The 14365-nt window shown below is 39.7% G+C and overlaps 1 protein-coding gene across 6 annotated transcripts in view; it reads right to left on the bottom strand.

Annotated features, from left to right (window-relative positions):
• The window catches only part of LOC108700861 (potassium voltage-gated channel subfamily H member 6), a 98139-nt gene that overhangs the window by 53741 nt on the left and 30033 nt on the right, over nt 1–14365 (bottom strand). For all 6 annotated transcript variants that reach the window (XM_018234878.2, XM_041576482.1, XM_041576483.1 and 3 more), the window contains one exon: nt 1258–1488. In XM_018234878.2, coding sequence (XP_018090367.2) covers nt 1258–1488 — 231 coding nt within the window. The remainder of the gene's footprint in view (nt 1–1257; nt 1489–14365) is intronic.

Below are 14365 nucleotides of genomic sequence, written 5' to 3'. Positions count from 1 at the left end.
AATATGGCTAGAAATGTTGAAGATAGAACTTACTGTACCAGCAAAAGAGATTTATCAGCCCTATACCGGTAATGATCTAGGCCTTTAAAGTTGTCCATGGCAGTTCCCCATCGTTGGCCATCTTCAGGCCATCTTTTGAGTGTCAATGACATTGCACATGCTCAGTATACTCTGGGCAGCTTTTTAACTTAGGGGTTGTTAAAAATAAAGAATAAAATAAGGTTATTACAATGCTGCATAATACAAGGTACTCAGTGTACAAATACCCAGCACCCTGGAACACCCACATGTGATGTACATCTCCCAGGATGGTTTAGAGATGAAGGGTTGCACCACAATATCTCAGCTAGTGAAACTTCAATGGCGTTGGGCTTTTTCTAAGCCTTATGGGCACCAGAGGCTTGGGCACCACTAACATCTTATCAAGCTCTGAAATGCATGCACTCAATTCTTCTCAAGGCCATGTGAATAAAGAGATCACTTTTCCCATTTGCACTTTTTGTAGTTCGGGTTGCTTTCTAGGAAAACGGTCTCAGGAGAGTTTACTTAAAAGCAGGCATGACCTTGGCATGGAATCTCTTATCCTTTTAACATCATATGTGTGCATACGCAAGCCGCAATCTGGCTTTTAAAGACAAATGTGTCAAATGTGAAAATGCCATTGCTTGTTTGCGTATAGTGCTCAGATCTCCTAAGCTACCAACCGGCATACATTACAATGAAAGTCAATGTATGTGCCGTAGAGCTATCATCTATATAAGCCCCTTTTATGGGAAGCTTAGAAGTGTTTAGCTTTATCTACTGTGACTAGATAAAGTCCTAGGAAATTACGTGAAATATCGACACAATGCCCAAGTTGGCAGCTTTATATCTTCTACCCAAAGGGGAATTATTAACATTACTGTATGTTACAGTATGTAGGGAATAATATGCACCCATCCCCCTTAAAATATAAGGATATTAGATGTCCATGGTACAAGGTCCCAGTGCTTTTAACAGGTCATGGAACAACTACCATTTACAAAATGGTACATTATTTTGTATGAGTCTTCTGACATGTCATATCACCGATTATAACATCACCATGAACTGATGAAGACTCTGGAATCATAACACTAAAAATAAACCTTCTCTATTTCCAAAAGCCTACTTCGATGGAGACATCAGGAGAAGGACATATCTGTGATTCAAGGTTGATGCCTTTCATTGATATATTGAGCTGTGTGCTCCTAAATGGGGCAGCCAAGGTTCTCTTACCTTCTTTTCTGTAGTAGAGGATCTCCAGCTTGCGCTCCTCCGACCCCAGCAGAGCCTCAGTAAGTTGGGTGATGCTGTTGTTTGTTGTCTCTGGGCCGGTCAAAAAGTCACATGTGCAGGGTCTCTGCATGACTTCCACCCTTGAGTACCCAAACATGTCGCAGAAACCATCATTGCAGTAAATAATGGCACAATTGTCCATTTGGGCATTGGCAATCAGAAACTTGCGACCTGCAAGAAGAAGGGGACATTCAGAACACTTTATTGTAGAAAGAATTTCGATAACACACTGTGCATTAGTTGATAACTGATGGCAAGGGTATGGATATAGGCAGTGTTTTATACTATGTGGATATTATACAGTGATATCCCCAACTAAACCAGATAATTATCTATCTATATATTTACTAAACGTCATTCCTAGTTTTTATTAACATGAGCTAGATAAAAAAAAAAAAAAAAAATTTATTCTGGGAATAACTGTGGCTTCATCTGTATTTTCCTATCATGGTGAGCGTTGAGCACAATTTCTGCCCTCATTTACCCTTTGTATGGTGAAACTCTATTCTCTCTGATACACAAAAGAACTGCTTGGAGCAGCTTGAAAACTTTACAGGTAGCAAACACCATCTGTCTTTTATGCAGAGCCCATTTTTCATACAGTACGGACTTGCTCAGAAATACAGAATCACGCAGTCCACACCTGAGGAGATTGTCTCAGAATAAACCTAGTCGGGAGCATTGCCGTGAAAGCTAACAGAACCAAAACCAGAACACAACTGTAATATAGATTAACCCCACGGCTCAATTGCCTTGCTATTGTGACTCTTTCAGTTTGGTTGCTGGTGACCCCACCAAAACCTGAATCAGAACATGTTTTGGGTTAATGGCCACCTACACGTGGTGAGGCAATACTTTATTGCTATCAACCAGTGTACTTATATTTATCCATTTTTCCACATAACTGGTTGACTCTTAGCTTAAGGCTTGACAGTGGCATGCTTGGACTCTCATGAGCCCCAGTGCAATGCCTGAGCCCATACCTTCTCTTTATCACCCCAAAGACCACCAGTTTCCAAATCCCACCTTCTCTATCTACCGCACTACTCAACCAGTACCAATTCATACTCTAAGAAACCCACTATCACTTGCTTAGCTGGCTGTCAAATTCATGAACTCAAATGGGGTGCCTATCTATACCAGCTCTGATCTCCAGGATATTTTGGATACAGAGCAGAAAATGGATACAGAACACAGGACTTCTGCTCTACAGCTATAGTCAATTGCTACAAAACAATAGCGGTCCCACAAGCACCATGTTGTGTCCATTTATGTGCCTACAAATCTTTGTTTGTAGAATGGTGCCAAGTCTGTCAATATTATAATAGTCTAATACGGATCTTTTATCTCATTGAAATGCTAGCTAATGAGCACTTTAGTTATTACAATCGCACAACATAGTGTAGATTCTGGGACCCAAGTCTACAAATGTCAAATGAGAGGCCGGAACATGTAATTTTTTGAATTCTTTGAAGAAGGTTCAGCGTAGTAGAGGACAACCTGTTATATGAAGATCTCTGTGCTGATGTGGTATAGGGTTCCAAATATCAACTTTAAATAAGTTATTTTAAAAATTATTTTTGCTTAACTGCCCTTGGTGTTATGATATTTCATGTGTAACTAATGGAAGGCAAGTCTTGCCAATCATAAGGGTGTGATGCCATGAACCAAAGCAGATAAAGCTGAGAAACCTGAGGAGCAGAACTCTGCTGCACAGTGGGTTTATTACATGACTGTATTACTGTACAAGGTACACAGCCCCTGTACAATAAAACGCCAATTACCAAGAGCTAAGAAGACAAGACAATTTATTGAAATGGATATAATGATCAATTTAAAAGCAAAGATGGTAGAATATTAGCTGGGTGTCAAGCATGCCTACAAACATTGAGCCAACAACTAGATTAAAAAAGCTAATTACTAGAAGATGGTCTCATTCTGATACCACATTCCTTGTTGCTATTTGGGCCACTGTGAGTCGCTGACAATAGGAAAGAATTGCGAGTGACAGCAGAGGGCTGTATTTTTTTATTTTTTTTTATTTGTTGTAGAATTATGGAAATTCTCCTGAGGTGATGTGCTAACCTCTGACCAACTGTCATCGCCAATTTACTAACTTATTTATGAAGTTTCCAGTTAGGAGCAAAACAATGTCCATTGAAGTCAGCCTCCGTTCACCAGCCTACAAAATTCTGGGAGATCATCCCAAGCTATCTCGGGTTTCACCTAACATATAATTTTTATGGTTTTCATAAACTCCAATGTTTTATGCAGAACTTCATTGACAATGGGAAGTAGGAGAAAGGGACTGAACAGCTAAAGAAATAACTTTTAAAATACCGTTTGTCTAAGAAAATCATCTGTAATTTTTAGTAAATTGAGCTAGTTTTATAGAAAAATAGTTAAAGGGATACTGTCATGGGAAAAAAAAAATTTTTCAAAATGAATCAGTTAATAGTGCTGCACTGAAATCCATTTCTCAAAAGAGCAAACAGATTTTTTTATATTCAATTTTGAAATCTTACATGGGGCTAGACATTTTGTCAATTTCCCAGCTGCCCCTGGTCATGTGACTTGTGCCTGCACTTTAAGAGAGGAATACTTTCTGGCAGGCTGCTGTTTCTCCTTCTCAATGTAACTGAATGTGTCTCAGTGGGACATGGGTTTTTACTATTGAGTGTTGTTCTTAGATCTACCAGGCAGCTGTTATCTTGTGTTAGGGAGCTGTTATCTGGTTACCTTCCCATTGTTCTTTTGTTTGGCTGCTGGGGGGAAAAAGGGAGGGGGGTGATATCAGTCCAACTTGCAGTACAGCAGTAAAGAGTGATTGAAGTTTATCAGAGCACAAGTCACATGACTTGGGGCAGCTGGGAAATTGACAATATGTCTAGCCCCATGTCAGATTTTAAAACTGAATATAAAAAAAACTGTTTGCTCTTTTGCAAAATGGATTTCAGTGCAGAATTCTGCTGGAGCAGCACTATTAACTGATTCATTTTGAAAAAAAAATTTTTTCCCATGACAGTATCCCTTTAACAATGTTTTTAAAGTGTAGAAACATTTGCACTTACATATGAAATGAAAATACTTAAAGGTCCTTCCTTTCTCTCAAAAGGTCATGGCGGAAATGGGTAGCTCTAAAACAGGGAACTGAGACCAAAGTGGACAGGGGTCCTATCTGAAACCCACCACATCACTGTGGAAGCAACCTTAAGTAATAGGTATGTTCCATTATATTTCCCAAGCCTGACTAATTTTGAACATGCCCATTTATGCCTAGACACCACCTTGATATAATGGAAACCCCACACAACTTACTGTAAGCCCTGTTGGTTTAGGGCCCCATGATTCTGGACCAGTCCACCTACAAGGAGACAATTGGGATGCATGCAACACATGTGTAGAGGCAGGTCTTTAGTGCATAGGAGCTGATGTAAGCTTCCATAGACTGTTTTATATTGGCCTTGTGTGGGCCTTTATATACTTCAAATGCCAGGATCTATTTTCAATCTCAGTCCAGACATGGATAAAATAAAGATAATCCATTGTTGATGCCTGGCACTATATTGTACAGACTCTCTCCCCACCAGATAGGAAAGTTCTTTCCATGTATTCATCTTACCAAGGTAAGAAGAACTTCCCAGAAGCCACAGAATGAGCTCAGTCAGTTTCAGTCTTTAATGGTATAATACAAGCCTTTTATTGCTACAAAATATTTGCCCGGCTGTCCATTTTTAGGATGGTAATTGCGTTTGTTTCAATTTTGCATCAATAGCTGTTAGAGCTTTTATTGTTATCAGAGCTTTTTGTCAGAAATTGCTTGAACAAAACGTTCGTAAAATGGTGATGAGAAACGTTGGGGAAGAACAAGGCTCACCAGGGACAGTGAAGGTGGAGGATAATGAAAAATAAATGCGAGAGTTCTTAATGATCAAATATGTGGGAATAACAGTATGCAAAACACTTAGATATACTAATGCTGTTTTTCGAAGGCATATTTTAATGTTTAACATACATAGAGATCTATTTATAAGCTTTGACTCTGGTCAAAGTTTCCAGATTTTTACGTTTTTTAACTTTTCTCATTATAAAACATCATGTTTTATTCCAATACAACTTCAGCCATCTTTTCTCACTTCTCGTTAGTAATCGAAAACAGTGACTTCCCTAACACATATAAATCAATCGTTTTTTGATGGGTGGTTGCATAATTTTGGAGGCATTTGCACATTTTACAAGTAACTCTAAATTTCCATTACTATATCATAAAGACTTTATGACCACAAATAACTCCAACATCACCAGAAACTTCCTTGAAGCTTTAGAAATAGGCATTTCCAACATCAATATATCTCAGGCTATACCAGAGAGTTAATCCACATAGTTCTTAAGTAATTAGGAAGACATGGATCAGATTTTTACATTTTATTTCAAAAGTGGTTGCATCTTTTGGTCTTCTCGGGAAGAAGTGTGGAATCAAAACACCCTTCATTAGTGGCATCTACTTCCAATCGATGGTGAACAAACCAGCATTCATTTCCCAAGCTGCCCATATTTGATGACCATGGTTTAACGGAGAAGTCAAGGGTGATCCAAAATGGTTGCCCTTCTGTTCTCTTCTGATCCTTCAGCTTTAACAAACAAGCACTTGTTTGACTGGGAGATTGTGGATGACGGAGAGTCTGGGAATTTCACAGGCAACTAAAAACTATGTTTTCTGAACAACTCAGCTGGTCAACAGTATAGAGAATAGATTGTGTTGCGTTGACCTGAAGACCTGGCTGAGAAGGATATGTAGGGTAAAAACAGATTCAGAGTTGGGGAGAATCCAGTATTGTATGTAGTATGTATTTGAGATCAAGCAAGGTGACAATGAAGAATAAAAGGTTTCTGAAGAAGGTAAGATTATGCGTGGGGCTATAATGAAAACAGAATGTAGTTCACTGAGGCTTACAATGTAATAGAAGATGCAAAAACTCAACCTGGCATCTTACAATTGGTAAAAAAATGGTTCCTATGGTTTACCGTGTTTTAAAGGTTTTCCTCAGGGGAGACAAATAATGTGATGACCTAAAACTTTGTGTAGATTCAGTTATGGTCATCAAGAGGGATCATAGGGACCCATATCTAGGTCCTAGCCCGCAGGTTAAGAATTCCTGGTGATGTCACTCTAAATATTGAGCTGAAACCACTTTCACGGAATACTTGGACAGATGGTCAGACACAAGTGATGAGACACTTTCCCTAAACTCAATAACAAGCTATAAAAATATAGTCTAAAGAGGGTGAAGGCCTGAATGAGTGGTTGCCAAAGGTTGGGCAGAGGAAGGAATATCTGGTTTTCAGAAGAAACATATTTATGGGGACTAAGGAGCTGGGCATACGTTCAGTGTGATAATGTGTTTGAGAGATATGTTGCTGTGGTGTTCTTCACTGCAATGTAAAATGGATTTGGGAGCAACAATATTTTATTCTGCTTTAGACATATTTTGTTTAAAATAGCCAGAAGCCGTCCGAGATGCAATTACAGATCTGGTCAGAATATCAGGATTAAGTTCAGGACAAGTGAAAAAGATATACTGGATATGTCATAAGCACAAATGTGGTAAGAGAAACAGAAGGAGAGAGCCAAAAAAGGCAATATAAAAAGAGAGTGGAGAAGCAGGCTCAAGACTAACTCACAGGGCAGATCAATAACTGGAGGAGGCATTGTTTAATAAAAGTGACACTTAAGGTGGAATTGGAAAGAGAGGAGAAGATGTTTAGAGTTACAAATAGGTCTGGGAGGTAGGAATATGAAATAACACACTAAGGGGCAGATTTATCAAGGGTCGAATTTTGAAGTAAAAAATACTTCGAAATTCGACCATCGAATTGAAATACGTCGAATTCGAATTCAAAGTAATTTTCACCGAATTTGGCCATCGAAGATAAAAGTAAAATCATTCGAACAATTTTAGCGTACGATTTTACTTCAATGTGTGAAGACTTAGAAAATGGTTGTAAAAGGTCCCCATAGGCTAACATAGCACTTCGACAGGTTTAATTTGGCGAAGTATTGAAGTCGAAATTTTTTTTAAAGAGACAGTACTTTGATTATCGAATGGTCGAATATTTGAGCAATTTTTTCATTCAAATCGAAGTCAAAGTAAATTCAAAGTCGTAGTATCCTATTCGATGGTCGAAGTATCCAAAAAAATTACTTTGAATTTTGAATTTTTTTACTTTGAAAATTCCCTCGAATTCATTTCGACCCTTGATAAATGTGCCCCATAGTGTTTTTCAGAGTATTTGGAACCTTGGGGGTTTTATAAATACATGTTAAAGGGGTGGTTCAACTTTGAGATAACTTTTAGTATGATGTAGAGGGGGATATTCTGAGACAATTTGCAATTGGTTTTCATTTTTTATTATTGAAGGTTTTTGAGTTATTTAGCTCTTCAATTTGCATTTTTAGCAATCTGTTACAGGTATGGGACTCGTTATCCAGAATGCTCGGGACCTAGGGGTTTCCAGATAACGGATCTTTCCGTAATTTGGATCTTCATACCATAAGTCTACTAGAAAATCATGTAAACATTAAATAACCCCAATTGGCTGGTTTTGCTTCCAATAAGGATTAATAATATCTTAGTTTGGACAGTTTACAAGCTACTGTTTTATTATTACAGAGAAAAAGGAAATCAATTTATAGATTCATTTATTATAATGGAGTCCATGGAAGATGGCCTTTCCGTAATTCAGAGCTTTCTGGATAATGGGTTTCCTGATAACAGATCCTATACCTGTACTAGGGTGCACATTTCCCTAGCAACCATGCACTGATTTGAATAAGAGACTGGCATATGAATAGGAGAGGAGCAGGAATATCAAGTAGCAATAACAATACGGGGCCCATTCACCAAGCTCGAGTGAAGAAATAGAGGAAAATAGAGGAAAAATAGTTCGATTTTCAAATGTTTTTTTTGGCTACTTCGATCTTCGACTTCGAATCGAACGATTCGAACTAAAAATCGTTCGAATATTCGACCATTCAATAATCGAAGTACTGTCTCTTTAAAAATTTCTTCGACCCCCTAGTTCGCCACGTAAAACCTACCGAGGCCAATGTTAGCCTATGGGGAAGGTCCCCATAGGCTTTGTAAGGTTTTTCTGATCGAAGGATAATCGTTCGTTCGATTCGAAGGATTTAATCGTTCGATCGAACGATTACTCCTTTGATCGTTCGATTGAACGAATTGCGCTAAATCCTTCGACTTCGATATTCGAAGTCGAAGGATTTTAATTTGGCAGTCGAATATCGAGGGTTAATTAACCCTCGATATTCGACCCTAGGTAAATGTGCCCCTACATGTGTAACCTTACAGAGCATTTGCTTTTTAGAAGGGAGTCAGCGACTCCCATTTGAAAGCTGCAAAGAGTAAGAAGAAAAAGACAAACAACTATAAAACTATATATAAAAAAAATTAAAACCAATTGAAAAGTTGCTTAGCATTTGCCATTCTATAACATACTAAAAGTTGCCTTAAAGGTGAACCAGCCCTTTATTAATAATAATAATATCTGCTATAATGATAGCTGAAATCATGGCCAAATAACACCACAGTAGTGCTGCTTTTTTTTAAATGTATTTTCCACAATACAATATATAACCATGAAAGCTTTCAGATCTCCTGTTAGTGTAAAGGTGGCCATACACCATACACTGAGAGATCTGCTCGTTTGGCGATGTCGCCAAATGAGTGGATCGCTCCCCGATATGCCCACCTTGAGGTGGGCAATATCGGGCTGATCCGATCGTGGGCCCTAGGGCCCAACGATCGGATCCTAATGAATAGCAATGGGCGGTAGGATCGCGGGACCGCATCAACGAATAAATGTGGCTGCGATCCGACGGGATTTTTGGTCCCATCCGATCGAGATCTGGCCGACTTTCGGCCAGATCTCGATCGGTGAAGCCCGTCGGGGGGCCCCATAAACGGGCCAATAAGCTGCCGACACGGTCTGTCGGCAGCTTTTATCGGCCCATGTATGGCCACCTTTAGTTACCTTTCGGTGTCCTTGGACCCTGTTTACAGAATATCTGTTTTGGCTTGAAAGTCTTACTCTGCTTGATTACTGACTGGAAGCAGCATCGTGCAATTGTATGCAATTTTCATTTACTGAGATCGGACCCATTTTATAAAAGAGAATTGCAATTGCAATATCTGATTGCATCCCTTTTAAGACAATAGTGCAATAGTGCCCCCAGTGGTGAATTCATCGCAAGAGTAGGATACTTGTCCTGCTTTTAGAACATCTGCCTTTCAGACAAGACAAATCCATTGTGTTACTTGGCAAGAGAAGCCACTTACAAGTTCCATTGTATTAAAAAGCCATAATCGGGCTATAATGTCTCTTCAAGGTGCTTTCTCCAGTTACACATTCGTACATAAGGGGGATCACTTATAACCGACAGCAGGACCGGTCGTAGAAACAATAACATCAGCCGCTGGCATCAGGTTTTACTTGGGGACATCATGAGATTATAGCATTTGGCTTCTGATTGGATGAAGCCGGTAAGATCGCCTCAGCCGGATGTCTGTAAATTTCACTTTGAAAACGGGGCTGGGTATTACAATTATCCAATTTCATCTAAAAGCTCCTTACTGCTCTATTAGGTCAGCGGTGCTTGAAAAGAAATTGCTTTCATATTAAGGAAACACGTGTTTCTCCGAAGCTCAGAAATAAGTGTGGCTGCCATCGAAAACCCTTCCCTCGTATAATCCTTTATTTATACTGCCCCAACATATTTTGTGGCATATTGGTCACTGCCCCAGTGGAGCTTACAATCTAAAGTCCCTATTGTGCAGGTTGGGTTTCCATCACTCTCCAGGTTTGTTCGACTATTCTAGAGATTTGCAGTGTGTCTTTAAAAGTGATATTCATGTAAGCACGGGGTACAATGTCAAGGTTTCCCCCATAGATAGAAAGGGAAGATAGGAACAATAGAGTAACAATAGAAAAGTTTAGGACTGGTGGTAGCAATGGCGTAACGGTTACTGGGCCCCGCAGCACCATACCCGAATATCTTGTGAAAGATCATTTGCAAAACACCTGCATAAGAAATGGCCAATCAGTCAGTACCTAGAAGTTCCAATTGGAAGAATTTGAAGGGGTGAAGCCGATTGTAGAAGATTTATCAGATAATTATAAAGATAATTATATAGATAATAATAGTAGTAATAAAAACAAAAAAATTTGCACCTTAATTTGACCTATTCTCTATCAATTTTCCTAATGGAAATATTAAGATTTGATCGTATAACTATTTACCAGCTTTAGCTTCTCTGCAGGGCTGATACTACAGATGCCTCCTTACTAGTGATGTGCGGGTCAGGGTTTTCCTGACCCGCACCCGACCCTAACCCGCCCTGCTCCAGCCCACCCGCACCAGTGCTTCCGGGGTCCTTTTATAGACCCACGCCAACCCGCCCCGCCAATGACGTCACAATGACATCACAAAAGGGGCGAGCAGACGCAAGACTATTAAACCGGAAGTCGGAAGACGGCATTTGAAGGTGGCGCGAGGAGCAGTGCAAGGTCGACCCGAACGACCCGCGTGTCACTACTCCTTACCACCTCTGTCTTTCCCTGCCATGCCTAAATAGCCAGTGGTTCGCAGGTAGGCTGGTTGCCATCTCCCATCATCTTCAACAGAGATTCTATTGTGATTAAAATGTCATAACAAGCAGCCAGAAGTGGGCCTGGCCTAGTCCAAAGGTGTGATATTAAATCAAATAGGGGCGTGATCAGTCCATAAATGGAACTTTCCTTACCAGGGAGAATTTTCATAGATTTTCTCATAACCTGTAGTTAAGAGTCCATATATATCTGTAGCAACGTAAGTAGAACCCTGTACACAAGAGAATTCCACTGCAAAACATGAGGACTTCAGTGGTCCTTTAAGGATCACTGACATCCAACAAGATGAGCCCACCACACAACGATAATGCACCCTGATAATACACATGCACGAAATTCGTCAGGCTCTTTGTACTTGCATATGTTCCTCTTACAAAGTCTACTACTTTTTCACAATGCCTAGGGGGTTAATTATCAAAATCCAAAAATATCTAATTATTTTCTGAAATATACTCCGACCAACTCCCCTTATTTAACAATACATTTTCCCGAAAAATTCCAGTGCAGGAAAAAACTCAAAAAAAAAATTATGAAAATCGTCAGAAAATTCAAATCACATGAATTTTTCTGATTTTTGCCAGAAAACCACAAAATCTTCAGATTATTGCACGAAACCCAGCAAAGATATCTTCGAGACTTCTCACTTTTGATGTAAAGGGATACAGTCATGGGAAAACATGTTTTTTTCAAAACCATCAGTTAACAATGCTGCTCCAGCAGAATTCTACACTCAAATCCAAACTGAAATTCAAAAGAGCAAACAGATTTTTTTTATATTTAATTTTGAAATCTGACATGGGGCTAGACATATTGACAGTTTCCTAGCTGCCCCCAGTCATGTGACTCTGATAAACTTCAGTCACTCTTTACTGCTGTAGTGCAAGATGGAGTGATATCACCCACAACCTTCCCCTCTCCCCAGCAGCTTAACAAAAGACCAATGGGAAGGTAACCAGATAGCAACTCTCTAAAACAAGATAACAGCTGTCTGGTAGATCTAAGAACAGCACTCAATAGTAAAGCCAAGTCCCACCGAGACTGATTCAGTTACATTAAGTAGGAGAAATAACAGCCTGCCATAAAGTGTAGGGACAAGTCACATGACTGGGGGCAGCTGGGAAACTGACAATATGTGACAATATGTCTAGCCCCATGTCATATTTCAAAACTGAATATAAAAAAAATCTGTTTTCTCTTTTGAGAATTGGATTTCAGTGCAAAAGTCTGCTGGAGTAGCACTTTTAACTGATGTGTTTTGAAAAAAACATGTTTTCCTATGACAATATCCCTTTAAATACAACCTTGGCAGGTCTGCGATGCCCGTTTTTCGTGTTTGGACTTTTTCCATCCTCGGAGTATAATTAATCTCAAAAAAGTTGAATTTTATAGTAAAAAAAAAAACTTGAATTTTCGAGTTTTTGGCATTCAGACTTTAATAAATAACCCCACTAGTCTCTGAGAATGCCTGGCCAGTCTCATTACGACAAGAGCTTAATATGCATATTGGAAAGTAAGAGTTAACTCTCTCTCTCTGTCTGAGCAAGTGTTGGAGAGGTTAATGTACAAACACAGCTGACAAGAGCTATCATCCTAGCTGGGTAAAGCACCCGGTCTGATCCTGCCGAGATCCCTGTGAGTGCAGGGCCAGCCATCTGTTCCCTTTACCGCTGGTTGTAATTAAACGGACAACTGAAACAGCAGCGGTACTTCAGCTCGGTGCTGTATTAGCGGCTGTCACCTGTGCTTTGTACAGAATCCTGAGAGGGTCATCCATCAAGGTCTCCGCGCTGCTAAACCAGCACAGTATTACGGCATTCGCTTGGCAGAAGAGAGGTGCCCTGCCAGCAGAGAATACATTCCTTCCACCAATTTATAAGCTGGTGCTGTGAGAGGTCATTTAAAATAATTACGCATGCTTAATGAGGAGGTTCAGATTCAAATATGACTTTTGGTATGTAAAATAGCTTGTTAGGCCTGCACCCATAGGAATTTATCATCCATTATTTAACCCCTTAAACATCAGTTACATAGTTAGTTACATAGTTAAATTGGGTTAAAAAAAGACAAAGTCCATCAAGTTCAACCCCTCCAAATGAAAACCCAGCCCCATACACACACCCCTCCCTACACTCACATAAATTCTATATACCCATACCTATACTAACTATAGAGTTTAGTATCACAATAGCCTTTGATATTATGTCTGTCCAAAAAATCATCCAAGTCCCTCTTATAGTCATTAACTGAATCAGCATCACAACATCACCCGGCAGTGCATTCCCCAACCTCACTGTCCTGACTGTGAAGAACCCCCTACGTTGCTTCAAATGAAAGTTCTTTTCCTCTAGTCTTCGTCACCTCTGGTACGTTGATTCTCTTTATGGGTAAAAAGGTCCCCTGCTATGTGTCTATAATGTCCTCTAATGTACTTGTAACGTGTAATCATGTCCCCTCACAAGCACCTTTTTTCTAGAGAAAACAACCCCAACCTTCTCCCCTCTAGTCTTCCCTCCCTCTAACCAGTTTAGTTGCACTTAGTCTCTGCCCTCTCTCCAGCTCATTTATATCCCTCTTAAGGACTGGAGTCCAAAACTGCCCCCATACTCCAGATGAGGCCTCACCAGGGACCTATAAAGAGACATAATTATGTTTTCATCCCTTGAGTTAATGCCCTTTTTTATACAAGAACTTTATTTGCTTTAGTAGCCACAGAATGACACTGCCCAGAATTAGACAACATGTTATCTACAAAGACCCCAAGATCCTTCTCATTTAAGGAAACTCCCAACACACTGCCATTTAGTGTATAACATTTATATTATTTTTGCCAAAGTGCATAACCTGCATTTATCAACATTGAACCTCATTTTCCAGTTTGCTGCCCAGTTTCCCAACTTAGACAAATCCCTGTGCAAAGTGGCAGCATCCTGCATGGAACCTATAGTTCTGCACAATTTAGTCTCATCTGCACAAATAGAAACAGTACTTTCAATGGCCACCTCCAGGTCATTAATAAACAAGTTGAAAAGCAAGGGACCTAGTACAGAGCCCTGCGGTACTCCACTAACAACACTGGTCCAATTAGAAAATGTTCCATTTACCACCACTCTTTGTAGTCTATCTTTTAGCCAGTTCTCTATCCAGGTACAAATACTATGTTCCAGGCCAACATTCCTTCATTTAACCAGTAACCTTCTGTGTGGCACTGTATCAAATGCTTTAGCAAAGTCCAAGTAAATCACATCCACTGCCATCCCAGAATCGAGGTCCCTGCTTGCCTTCTCATAAAACAAAAATAATAGATTTGGGAAAACTAAGAAGCAGAGATCAATGAACCTCTGCCTTAGGAGTGGAAAAGACAGCA

Source organism: Xenopus laevis, chromosome 9_10L, assembly GCF_017654675.1.
Source record: "Xenopus laevis strain J_2021 chromosome 9_10L, Xenopus_laevis_v10.1, whole genome shotgun sequence".
NCBI classification, from domain to species: domain Eukaryota; kingdom Metazoa; phylum Chordata; class Amphibia; order Anura; family Pipidae; genus Xenopus; species Xenopus laevis.
This window is presented reverse-complemented; position numbering and strand designations above follow the sequence as displayed.